The sequence below is a fragment of the Setaria italica genome, chromosome II, assembly GCF_000263155.2.
Source record: "Setaria italica strain Yugu1 chromosome II, Setaria_italica_v2.0, whole genome shotgun sequence".
NCBI classification, from domain to species: Eukaryota; Viridiplantae; Streptophyta; class Magnoliopsida; order Poales; family Poaceae; genus Setaria; species Setaria italica.
The window spans coordinates 1,446,244-1,458,906 of NC_028451.1; the positions used below are offsets into that span (position 1 = coordinate 1,446,244).

The 12,663-nt window shown below is 44.2% G+C and overlaps 1 protein-coding gene across 1 annotated transcript; it reads left to right on the plus strand.

Annotated features, from left to right (window-relative positions):
- The first annotated feature begins 5,522 nt into the window (after nucleotides 1-5,522).
- LOC101761542 lies at nucleotides 5,523-7,755 on the plus strand. The gene is made up of 2 exons (XM_004955327.3): nucleotides 5,523-5,577; nucleotides 5,663-7,755. Exon 2 carries the CDS (start codon nucleotides 5,693-5,695, stop codon nucleotides 6,656-6,658), a length of 966 nt encoding a protein of 321 aa, XP_004955384.1. The 5' UTR covers nucleotides 5,523-5,577; nucleotides 5,663-5,692; the 3' UTR covers nucleotides 6,659-7,755.
- The last annotated feature ends 4,908 nt before the right edge of the window (nucleotides 7,756-12,663 follow it).

The following is a 12,663-nucleotide window of genomic DNA, read 5'->3' on the forward strand; positions in this document are numbered from 1 at the left end:
CGGGTACTAACATTAGTACCGGGTACCGGGTTAAAAAGTGATCGGTACTCAGTCTTGGGATGAGAGGTCATTTTTCTTGCAGTGGAAGCATGCACGGAGAGGTGGCGGAGGCCTCGGGAGGATTGCAGAAACGGTGGCGGACGCTGAGGACATTGCGACGTTTTGTAGGTTGCACCGGCGAAGAAAGCTGGTCGACGGGTAGGTAGGCAGTGTGCCCAGGCTGCCGCTTTATTTTTAATGCGCGGGCCACAGCGGCCAGTAAACAGGAAATTAACAGCAGGAAAATAAATCGGCCAGCAAACAGCCGGCGTCCTGCATGGAGGCATGCATGCGCTGCAAGTCTGCAACCGGGCCCAGCGGAGGTGCAAAACTAATGCAGCTAGCATGCACCGTCTCCTGCCTTGGTCACTGGACTGCTGCTCCATGCGTATAAGAAACCAAAACGGAGGGAGTAATAATTAAACAGTAAGGATGTCTCCAACAGCTTGAGATATCCGCTAGCTCAACGGGGAAAAAAGAGAGAAAAAAGTTGGCGTAGCAGGACAGCTCGAGGCTCGTGCAGTGAGAGGGGAGAGTATCGGGAGACGTGCAAGTTTTTCCCAAATGGGGCAAAAAAAATGTTCCCAAATTGTCAGGTTTTTTTCCCAAGAGGCCCAAATTGTCGGTTGAGCGGCCTTCATTGACGCGGATGTCGTAGCACGATATCCTGTGGGGCCAGCCCATCACTGTACTGGGCCGAGGGCTTGCTAGGGGCCTAGACTAGCACGATATCCTGTGGGGCCAGCCCATCACTGTACTGGGCCGAGGGCCTGCTAGGGGCCTAGACTGTGGCCGCTGCCACGCATCATCCGGAAAACCTATACATCTTCTCGAGGCATTGAACCTTAAAGTGTTTGAGATTCGTGCAAGTACTTAGGTCCATCGGATCTATATCAACTCAAACACTAGCTCCCTTCCCTCCCTCCCCTGCCTGCGCGGCCGCCCCCGTGGGCCCTGTTGCCGCCGCCCTCCCCTCCCTCCCATGCATGCGCCGCGTCGGCGGCCGCCTACCCCTTCCTCCCCTGCTGCCACCGTCGTGGCCGGCCGGCGCGCCAGCTGGTGCTAGAGCCGGAGAAGAAGGTTGGATTCAATTTTTTTTTTCAAAAACTGCTGGTGCAACTTTTTTTAAAAAAATGTTGGATTCAACTTTTTCTAAAGAAATGTTGATTCAACTTTTTTGAGTAAATGTTGGTTCAACTTTCCAAAGAAATGTTGGTTGAACTTTTTGAAAAAAAATGTTGGCCCAACTTTTTTGAAAAAAATATTGGATAATATTTTTTATCCATAGTGAGCCATCATCAAATGGGAGGGTTGGGGAAGAAGGCGAGGAAGAAGAAGATAAGGTTGAGATGGCCTTGGTGGGCTGGAAGTTTCATCTCCTACACATCATTTACTCGCAGCTTTCGCCGCCATGCGCCGCCGAGACAGAGGGAGAGGAGGCCACTGACGATGAGGTCGGCCGTCGGCGGCAAGGGTGTGGCTGCGGCGGGTTCTGTTTTTACTCTCTAATCTTGGGCGTCACTTCTTCTTTAACATCCTTCTATAACATTACATTAGTGACTCGTCTTCTTCTTTTTCCTCTCTAATCTTGGGCATCACTTCTCCTTCTTAAGTTTTCATCTTTCCTTGCAACATTAAGTTGGCATCTTAAGCACGGCATGAAAATTGTTCCTGCAAACTAGGAATGTTCGAATATTTTCAGTTATTGAGAAGTGGCAGTTCATTCATCTGGAACCTTTCAAAGAAGAAGACATTGTTGAATTCCTTGTTCAGTAGCATGCAAATTAGATATATCGCATTATGCTTTGTTCACCGGGTCTTGGAAGTAATCCAACCACCCTCAAATGATGATAGCTTTATGCATACTGGCCAATTATGTGCAGACACGTACTGAAGTGCAGATTGTCACTTTGCTCTGAAGTCAATACACATTTTGGAAACGAAGTCAAGTCAAAATATAATACTCATTTAGTCAAAAAAATTCCTCATGTATATGCCAATTTATCCCCACCCTCAGTATCATTTTCTTATGATCTTGTCAATCATGTACAGATATAGTTCCTTTTTTGTTCCAGATTGCAGCTTCATTCATCAAGCACGGTCCATTTCATTGACGGTAGTCCGTTGGACCGAATTACATGATAGCAAAAAGATAAATATTTTTAAATTGTGTTTCAAGCTTTCACTTTCGTTCCCTGACCGCCTGTCGCTGTTAGTTATCAAACTGACCCAACTTTCACGCGATCTGACGCACCTCTTCCACTTTCTTCCATGTAATGTATGATGGCCTAGTTTATTCAAGCCTAGTTTGACTTAAATCAGACTTCCTGATTAAAAGAATCATCTAACTACCGTTGGGAGATGACGAGCGTTGGGAGATGATTAAAGGAGGATGACGAGCGGCCGGAGACGGGGTTTCCGTCAAGTCAAGTCAAGTCAAAGAAACAATTCTTTTATGCAAAAGTTAAATAAGAAACAATCCGTCTTCTGGCCAACGTAACAGACGGGTTGCCCGACCAAAGTCAGTCGCCGGAGACGGGGTCCGACGGGTCTCAGACAGTCAGACTGTGGTTGCCCCGGCCGGAGATGAGATCCGACGGGGGCCTGTTGGGCAATTCTTCTGGCCAACGTAACAGACTCTCATGTTTCCGTCAAGTCAAACAAACAACCACTACCGAAACTGAAGATTTGTCGAGTGCAATAGTATTTGCCGAGTGTAATTCTTCGGGCACTCGACAAACAAGCTTTTTGCTGAGTGCTGCAAAACAAACACTCGGCAAAATAATTGCACTTGGCAAAGTCTTTGTTGAATGCCCGACAAAAATAATTGCACTCGGAATAATTTCACTTTCGTTCCCTGACCGTCTGTCGCTGTTAGTTATCAAACTAACCCAATTTTCACGCGACCTGACGCACCTCTTCCACTTTCTTCCATGTAATGCATGTTGGCTTAGTTTATTCAAGCCTAGTTTAACTTAAATCATACTTCCTGATTAAAAGAATCCCAAATCCATACAACCTCTAACTACCGAAGTTGTCTAACTTGGACATCGCTATCTTCTCCTTAAGTTATCATCTTGGCTTGCAGTATGATTTACCATTATTCAATCAAAGGAAGGTTCCTGCAGCTGCTAAGCTAACTCTTTTCTTCTTATCCAAAATTCATGTATCTATCTCCCATCTAGATTGTTATATGTCGTACTTCCTGAATATGGATGGAAGGGATACTATATATGCTTGAATCCTAATGGCACAGATTGTCAGTTCCACAGTTGTCCAGTCCCGGCTGAGATTGCTCATGTATTATATGATGATCTTTGCACTGATGGAAAACGGGGCATTAATCCCGTTTGGTAGGGCTCAAATCAACCAAAAATCTTCCGGGATAAAATTTTCAAGACGAAGGGGATTCTTTAGTCCCGGGTGAATAACCTGGGACGACTAAAGACCCCCTTTAGTCCCGGTTGGTAAAATCAACCAGGATAAAAATGTTTCAAAAAAATTAAAAAAGGCCGCCCGCTGCCCGCCCGCAGACGCTCGCGCGAGGCAGCACTCGCATACTTTTGTGTTCCTGCTTCACACTGGTCTGACACATGAGTTCATGTTGTCCCATAAAGTTGCAGCTCTGGTTCAAGATGCTGTCAAAAACCATTTCGTATTTGAAAGCTTTAGCTAAGATGGTAGATCCACAGGTTAGATACTGTTCGTGATTGAAATTGGCAAACCTGGACAGACCTGTTTAGATCGGTCTCCCAAACCGGTCAGACCGGTTTGGTCAAAGTGCTCAAAATGCAAATTGAACTTCACCGTTGCATAGCTCTCATCGAGTAGACCAAAATACATACGTAGAACATCCGATTGGAGTTCGGATGAGAGAGTTATGACCTTGGGAAGATCTGCCCCTAAGCAGACAGGTTAGACCGATTTAGGTCCGTAGAGTCTGAGTAGGAGTTGTATTTTCTAACAAGATTTATAAGGGTTTCAACTCCATTAGGCCCCTCCCTATAAATATAAAGGTTCACGACCAATTGAGGGTATCCAATCGATCAAAAACACATCTTTTATCTTTTTTACCATTTTCCTTTGCCCTAGCTTTTCCAATCTACTATTTGTTGTTCCTCCTTCATCTCTAGGGTGTTCTAGGTGGCATGCCGATCCTAGAGCAAACCTGTGTGCGCTTGCCCCGACGGGATCCTTCCCGGGCGAGTGTTTGTTGGTCGGTCGTCGGGTTGCCCCGGCGAACCGGTCTGACCGGTCTATCGAACCGGTCTGACTGGCCTATGCAGAGGTGCTGCAAGGTGCGCCCCTGCCCACTACACATTCGAGTACGTTCATGTGTTGGCCTGATTTTAGCGCCAACAGATACCAACCCGTAATGACAGAGTAACATCTGAAATGGTTGGACTACATGCAGTTTTGTGCTTGAGCTAAACAGGCACTCGCAATGGTTGAAGCACATCGCCGCCACGAACAGCGCTGGATGCCGACGGAGGAGTGTCAGCTGGGTTGGGCCTTATTGTACGAAAGTTAATTCGATTTGGCCTGGCCCAGCCCATCATCACACTTCCTGACAAGGTGACTCCGAGCCCCACATGGCCCGCCGCCGGGGGTGGTGCAGAGTACGGCGGTGATGGGGCCGGGGGCTCATGGGAGGAGAGGGAAAGGCGTGGCGGAGGATGATGAGCTGCCGGAGACGGGTCTGAGGTGCCGCCTATTCTGGCGACACGCAGGTGGGGTCAAGGTACGATCGATTTGCTTCCCCACCTAACATGGCACTCGCTAGTCCCTATTACTTCTGGCTTCCGCGTCTCTGCGTTGAGAGAGATGATTCGCAGGAGAATATGTGATGGATTTATACTGTGATGCTTGAATATAGCAGAAATGGTTGCCAGTATAACGCTAAAATCTTACTCTTGCAGATGTGAGATCAATCATTCCTATTTTTTTAATGGCAATACAACCTAGCAGTGTATTTGCAATTTATCATATACAGCAGATGTAAGCTCTGTTTCATTGGTTTCATTGGTTGTATTAGTTACTCGTGTAAGTACCCAATGATCTTCAACCCGTGTTGTAATACGTAATTATTTCCATCTTTTTAATACAAAGATACGCAGCTCTCCTAGGTTCTTGAACAAAAATAGTAAAACACGCATAGTCGGTCAAACCAAATTTTCCAAGAAATGGTTATGCTATTCGTACGTCGCCACGATCTTCTACTGCTTTAGACTAAAGATGTGGCCATATTGGACCACGTTTGTTTTTGTCTCCGGTCAGACTAGCGTGCCATGTACGTTTGGGAAAAAAAGGAGACTAGTACGCCATGGAAAAAGTAGCAAAAGGTCATCTTTGAATAGACCCTTGTATAGAGACCAAATCTTCAACACCTCTCTCTATCAGACCCCAGTTGCTGACTTGTCCTTTTCCTGCCCTCTCAAAGTCTTTATAAACATTGTATTCTTAAGTTCTCATCTTACCCTCCAAAAGTTCTCTATACGAAGGATAGCTGTGCACCACTTCCATGTGATTCAATCAAAGGTGAGCCGTAAATCTTTCCTTGTGATCAAAAGTTCATATATCTGTTGTCTCATGTATAGTATTCTATGTTGCATTTCCCGAGCAGACTACAGGAGCTATTGTTAATTGAATCGTAATGGCGGAGATGGTGAGTTCTGTGGTTGCCCAGGAAACATTTAGCCAAATCCTGTCTGGACTGGTTGACAGGTACAAGGAAAAGGAGGACTCAAGTGCAAACAGAAACTTGGAGAGGCTAGAGATGGCACACATCAGGCTGGAGGCTGCTCTTGAGACATCTAATAAGTGGCAGATCACTGATGCATCCTTATTGCGTTGGCGTAGGAAGCTGAAGCGTGCTGCTCAAGAGTGTGATGACACACTGCACAAATGCAAGCAGAGAATCCTAGAACACGAACAAATGGCACAGGAGGTAAACAATTCCTCCCTTCCTAATCGTATTGTGCATGCTACCAAGTCATTTGCTCTCTCCATATTTAAACCCAATAACAATGACTTGAGAAGATCCATTGCTCAAAGATTTGAGTGGTATGCAGATGGTGCTAGTGAGTTTCTGAGATTCATAGAGCTTGGTGGCACACCGCGCCATCACATGCTCTTTGAATCTTTTGTCAAAAACCTTTTTGCCGGCAAGGAACTCCATCATAAAATTGTTCGGGGAAACGAGTGTCCTTTGTTTCAATTATGGTTGATTCCCATCCGTAATCCAGTGCATGGAATACATATTACCCTAACATTCATCCAGTATGATGGTACACCAGAGGGTAATATCATCTTTAGTTTGGCCGTACAGCTCTCGGAAAGTATAGACATAGTTGGGATCGCAGTTAAGTGCCTCCAGTTATTTGCCCCTCATTTCAAGTGTAAACTTGAAAATATTAGAAATGAACTTACTCAACTGCCCAATGAAGACTTCTCATGGGAGCCCTCTTTTTATTTGGACCATAAAGAACATTGGGACAAATTCTATAGCTTGCTCTCTCAGTTAAATCGGCCAAACCCACTTTGTTGCAAGGAGCAGGACAGCATCAGGTTCGACGTTTTAGCAACATGGACATGGCAGGATTATCAGATGGTTTGCTAGATCCAGTAATTCAAGTTACTTTGCATTGGTACGTCTCACTACCTATGTACAGAAAAAAGAAGACCTCACTATCTGAAGACCTAATTTCTCTGCAAGATTATCCATATCTGAAAGCTGGGATCGCCTTTTCGCCCCATGGCTCTTTAGAGGACATGCTGCCAGCGAATAGGAGTTCTGAGATAGCGGTGATAGTCCGCAAGGAGCAACATTTCTTGCATTCAGACATTGCCCTGGAACAGCTGGAAGAGATTATGCTGCCAAAGGCAATAGATTACTTCCACCAAAATGCCGAAGCAATGGTTTACCAATTGCTTTGGAAGTCTAAACATGGCTTTGCACGTATTCAGGTTGACAAGCCATGCATGAGCGCATGGAGATCAAGAATGAGAAGACGGAGCACTTCTGGGGGAGCTAGGAAAAGAAAGCTATTTCAAGAAGATGATGAGGAGCTCATTAGGCTTCGGATCCGTGTTTGTCACTGGTTTGACTCATGGCTTACACATGAGCCTGTCCAGTTGCAAAGGTCGCTCATGAATTGGATTCAGAAAGAAAAAGAAAGTTTGATAGCAGCACCACAGTTACACCTGAAATTCTAAATCATTTCATTAAAGAAGAAGAGGGTAAAGAAAAACAAAATCACAACAGCTCTGGATCTAGAAGTGCTATGTTCTACATTAGGAACCTATGCAATTGTAGCACAACACTTGTTCTTGGTTTTAATTTGTGTGTCTAGCTTGTATGTATGATATTTGGTTCTCACCAGTTGAGTATTAGCTGGGAATTACTCAATTACATGGGAGATTAGAATGCATTGCATTTCTAAGCGTAAGTGTAGGATCATCACTTGTTCTTATTTTCTATGTGACTCTCTAGTGTGTAGCTACTTTCGTTAAGAACTTTTCAGTAATTGGGTGATTTTGCATCCTTCTGAGCTGAAGTTGCAGTCTAAATATGTTTCAGTCTCGGAACATGTTCTCGGCCACCTTTTTGTGTATTGGATGGATACGGTTTCCCATCAGGGGATTTCCCTTTGGTAAAAAAGGAAAAAAGAAAAACAAAACTGCAGTTGCTTTTCAAGAAATGTTTCAGTTGCTCGACCAAAGTTAGTCAAATAATCGATTGCTAGGACAGCGTTGACCATGCATAGACAACTTGACATGCCTCAATGAATGGACTCGTGCTGTCCCTAGCACACACTACTGGAAAAATAGCCTCTACTACCGTTTCCCAACCCCCCCTCTAGTATCGGTTATGCAACCAATACTAGCAATCCGGTACTAGAGGGGGGTCCTTTAGTACCAGTCGGGGATACCAACCGGTACTAAAGGGCTTCCCACGCCGCGTGGGGAGGTGGCCTCGTTAGTACTGGTTGGTATCCCCAACCGGTACTAATTTTTCCTCTTCCTTTTCTTTTCTTATTTCTGTTCCTTTAATCTATATTCGTATTTCGTATTTGTTTCATTTACGTATACTAGTTCTAATATGCTAATATATGGAAAGTTCTATATATCTATAATATTACATTGGAGATCTTAGAGAGAACCACTTCTGATAATAATTCAATTACACAAGAAAAGTAAGTACGTAATTAAGTTGATACAACACTACTTGTCTTAGAGAGAAGTTCAAATACATAAAACAAATGTTACATTCATGCATACTACGGCCTTAGCTCGGATACCTTATAAAGATATGAAATATAATTCATATCTCCAATCTTAAAGTCTAGATCCTCATCAATATAAGTTAGAGCATGAACTAGTGCACTCTCTAGCAATTCAGAATAAAAATAAATTGGACAACCATAAATCTAAAACAATGGTGGGTCCGTCACTTGAGATGCATTGTAGAAAGAGATCTTAGTCTGGAGTGTGAAATCTCTAGTAAGCGTCGGGTATCCAATGCTGAAAATATATTCCAATCTTTCCAAGATTTGCTCCAGAATTACTTGAAAGCTTATTGCTGCCCAGGTTTGGCTATAGATATCCTAGAAGAAGAGAATAACATTATTATGAAATTTAAAATATGTAACATAATTAAAGATAAAAGGATAATTAGATCCATACCATGTCATGTCGATTCAGATGACAAAGCCTCTCAGCAGTCATAATCACATTACTACTTCCCTCCTCAAGTGCCTTAATTTTAAAATAATAGTAGTCTGGCACAAAGTACCCATGATCCTTTATCTTTTCCAGGCATGCCTCCACAGCACTCCTTTCATAACTTGTCTTAATTACTGTTGGTCGACCTGATGCGTCAATTGCAACCATCGGCTTAGGATGCCCTGGTGGTGCTCCTTGAATGGGTATTTGAAAAGAGATGTGTAGTCTTCTAACTGGACCAACTACATCTTGTTGCACTCTAGGAGTGGTACCACCTAGCTCTGCGACAACTCGTTTAAGCCATCTAATAGCGTCATCGATAATCTGCATTGTATGTAAGTAGAATTAGAAATTATTCATGTGTAGTACAGAACCAATTAGAAGAAGGAAATAACATTACTATGTTCGGAACTGTTCCATTGCTTTGATTGCCTTTTGGCATGACAATACTGGAAGTAGGGAAGTGAACTCCTGCAGGACGTGCCACCTCGAGGGTAGTAACATTTGTAGATGACATTTCTAGGTCTGAAGTTATCAAATATCCATCAAATTCTAGCTCAAAAATATGTTTAAATAAATAACCATCCATACTAGTTGAACCTGCAGACCATGATCATCTTGGCGAGCATTTCTCCACCGGGCGGCACCGTACTTGGCCATGGAAGAGCTCCGATTCTACGAGAAAGGGGACACGGTCTTCCATGACCATTGTCGCTCTCCCTCATAGAATCAGAGCTCCTCCTTGACATCCATTACCGCTCAACGGAGAACATGCTCGCCGAGATGAACACGGTATGAAAGTTCAACAAGTACGGATTTTCTATAATTTTCTAGCTATTTTCTAAGCATTTCACTTCACGGGAAAAATTAATTCTAAAAAATAAAAGGCATGATTTCTAAGTATTTCAATTTTCTATAATTTGTATCTACTCCAACAATTTTCTATAATTTTCTAGCTATTCTCTACTAATGCATAAATTAAAATGTAAATAACATGATGATGGGCTTACATTAGCGCGACCCGCGACCGCTGTGAGTCTGCAAGAGCAGGGTGGGGCAGGCGGCGGCGGGGGCATAGCCGGTGAGGTGGCAACGATGTCGGTGGGGAGGCATCGGAGCCGGCGCGGAGGGGCGGCGTTGGGGGCAGCGACGTCGGGGCCGGGGCGCGGACGGGGAGGCGGGGCGCGTCGTCGGTGGGGTGGCAGCGTCGGTGCGGCAATGTCATCGAAGCTGAGGTGGGGTGGGGTCGGCCAGGGTGGGGTGGCATCGTAGCTGGCTGGGACTGCGTCGGCGGGGGCGCGACGTCGGAGGGAGGCGACGGCATCGGGGTCGACGACGGAGGCGACGGACGCGACGGACGGGGGCGGTGGCAGAAATTCTTAGCGGATGGGGGGCTGGGCGATGCACGCATGAGGAAGATGAAGCGGAGGTTGGAAATGGCTAAGTGTTTACTAGAGAGGAGCTCTGAGCGCTTCTTATCCCCCTAGGAACCCTCTAGTACCTGTTCTAATTAACATCCGGTACTAGAGAGGGCCTCTAGTATCGGTTGTAGTTTACAACCAGTACTAGAGGGTACAACCGGTACTAGAGGGTCTCCCCGAGCGGGAGAAATGCCCCCTCTACTATCCCTGTTTCAATTTCCCACCCATCTTTTTATTTTTTTTCTTTCTTTTATAATTACTATTATATTAATTTATTGCATAGTACATTAAGTAACAGTCCTAAACATTATAAAAACAATTTTGTAGCTTCATGTTTATTAGAGATACACTGTAAATATGTCAGACGCTTCATGCTTGGCAAAATTTCAAGTCTTTAGATGCTGATGGCTTAGAAGCAGATGCTTCAGAAAATCCTAACAAAATTTATGTTATCTTATCCTTACAAACTTCCTTTGACATTTACTTCCCTCCACTATGAACTTTCCCTAAACATGTTCCAAAGACACTACGACAGATGCCTCAGTCAGTAGCCACAGAATCGAGATGTTGTCTCACAAGGATGGATATTGATAGCTTGGCTCATTGTAGAAAGAGTTTTCACGTTCCATATGCAGTTCAGATTGGGCTTGTCATCGGCTCAAAAGGGCTGGGAGGGCTCCATAGCTGTCATCATGGCCAAATACATAAGATCTATGAACTGATCTATAAGAAGACACCACTGAACTAGCAAGAGTAACATTCCTCCTAGCTTTGAAGGTTACCTCTTTCAAGCTTCTGGTCATGCCTCTCCTTGTACGTTAATTTATTGTACCATGATATCATGTTCTTGATCCCCTGGTAAGGTGTTTTACTTGTTGATTAATATTCTGGAACTGAAAGTAGCTCTTGTTCTCATGAAGCTTGATCCCCTGGTAAGGTGTTTGACTTGTTGATTAATATTCGGGAACTGAAAGTAGCTCTCGTTCTCGTGGAGCTTGATTCTCTGGTAAGGTATTTGACTTGTTGATTAATATCCTAGAACTCAAAGTAGCTCTCGTTCTCGTGGAGCTTGATTCCCTTGTAAGGTGTTTGTCTTGTTGATTAATATCCTGGAAAAAGTAGCTCTCATCCTCGTGGAGCTTGATCCCCTGGTAAGGTGTTTGACTTGTTGATTAATATCTTGGAATTGAAAATAGCTCTTGTCCTCGTGGATCTTGATCCCCTGGTAAGGTGTTTGACTTGTTGATTAATACCCTGGAACTCAAAGTAGCTCTCATCCTCGTGGAGCTTGATCCCTTGATAAGGTGTTTGACTGTTCATTAATATCCTGGTACTGAAAGTAGCTCTCGTCCTAGTAAGGTGTCTAGTCGATGGAGCTTCCTTTGTATGAGAACGTGAAGCGTCCCGCCGTCCACCACCATCAACCATTCTTCCAGCGCTATGCCTTCCTCCTGAGAAGTGGCCATGGTTTCTATCTTGGCTTGGTGAAATTTCATACCTTTAGAGGCTGAGGTGTCCATGGTAAGCACACCGCACTCTAGTAAGGGGTTGTGAGGGCTCCATAGCTGTCATCACGGCCAGATACATAAGATCTATGAACTGATCTATAAGAAGACACCATTGAACCAGCAAGAATAACATTCCTCCTAGCTTTGAAGGTTACCTCTTTCAAGCTTCTGGTCATGCCTCTCCTTGTATGTTAATTTATTGTACCATAACATCATGTTCTTGATCCCCTGGTAAGGTGTTTAACTTGTTGATTAATATCCTGGAACTGAAAGTAGCTCTCATCCTGGTGGAGCTTGATCCCCTTGTAAGGTGTTTAACTTATTGATTAATATCCTAGTACTAAAAGTAGCTCTCGTCCTCGTGGAGCTTGATCCCCTAATAAGATGCTTTAGAATATCCTAACACAATTTGTGTTGTCTTATCCTTATAAACTTCCTTGAACATTTACTTCCCTCCACTATGGACTTTCCCTAAACATGTTTCAAAGATACTACGACAAATGCCTCAGTCAGTAGCCACAGAAATGAGATGTTGGCTCACAGGGATGGATATTGATAGCTTGGCTCATTGTAGAAAGAGCTTTCACGTTCCATGTGCAGTTCAGATTGGGCTTAGCATCGGCTCGAAGGGGCTGGGAGGGCTCCATAGCTATCATCACGGTCAAATACATAAGATCCATGAACTGATCTATGAGCAGACACATTGAATCAGCAAGAATAACATTCCTCCTAGCTTTGAAGGTTACCTCTTTCAAGATTCTGGTCATGCCTCTCCTTATGTCGACTATTACCTCCCTATCCTGTGTACTTCAAATGATCTGTTACATGAGCTACCAGGACCTTTTCCCACAATGACATGATCGAGTCACATTTTTGTCCCACTCTTTCATCAACTTCCCGTTGGTCCAACATACAAACTCCTGCAAGGAATCGGATGGTATATTATCTTGGAAAGTGGTGGAGGAGTTGGT

Excerpts from the sequence above, each read along its gene's own strand:
- LOC101761542 (XM_004955327.3), top strand. The coding sequence starts at position 5,693 with ATGGCGGAGATGGTGAGTTCTGTGGTTGCCCAGGAAACATTTAGCCAA.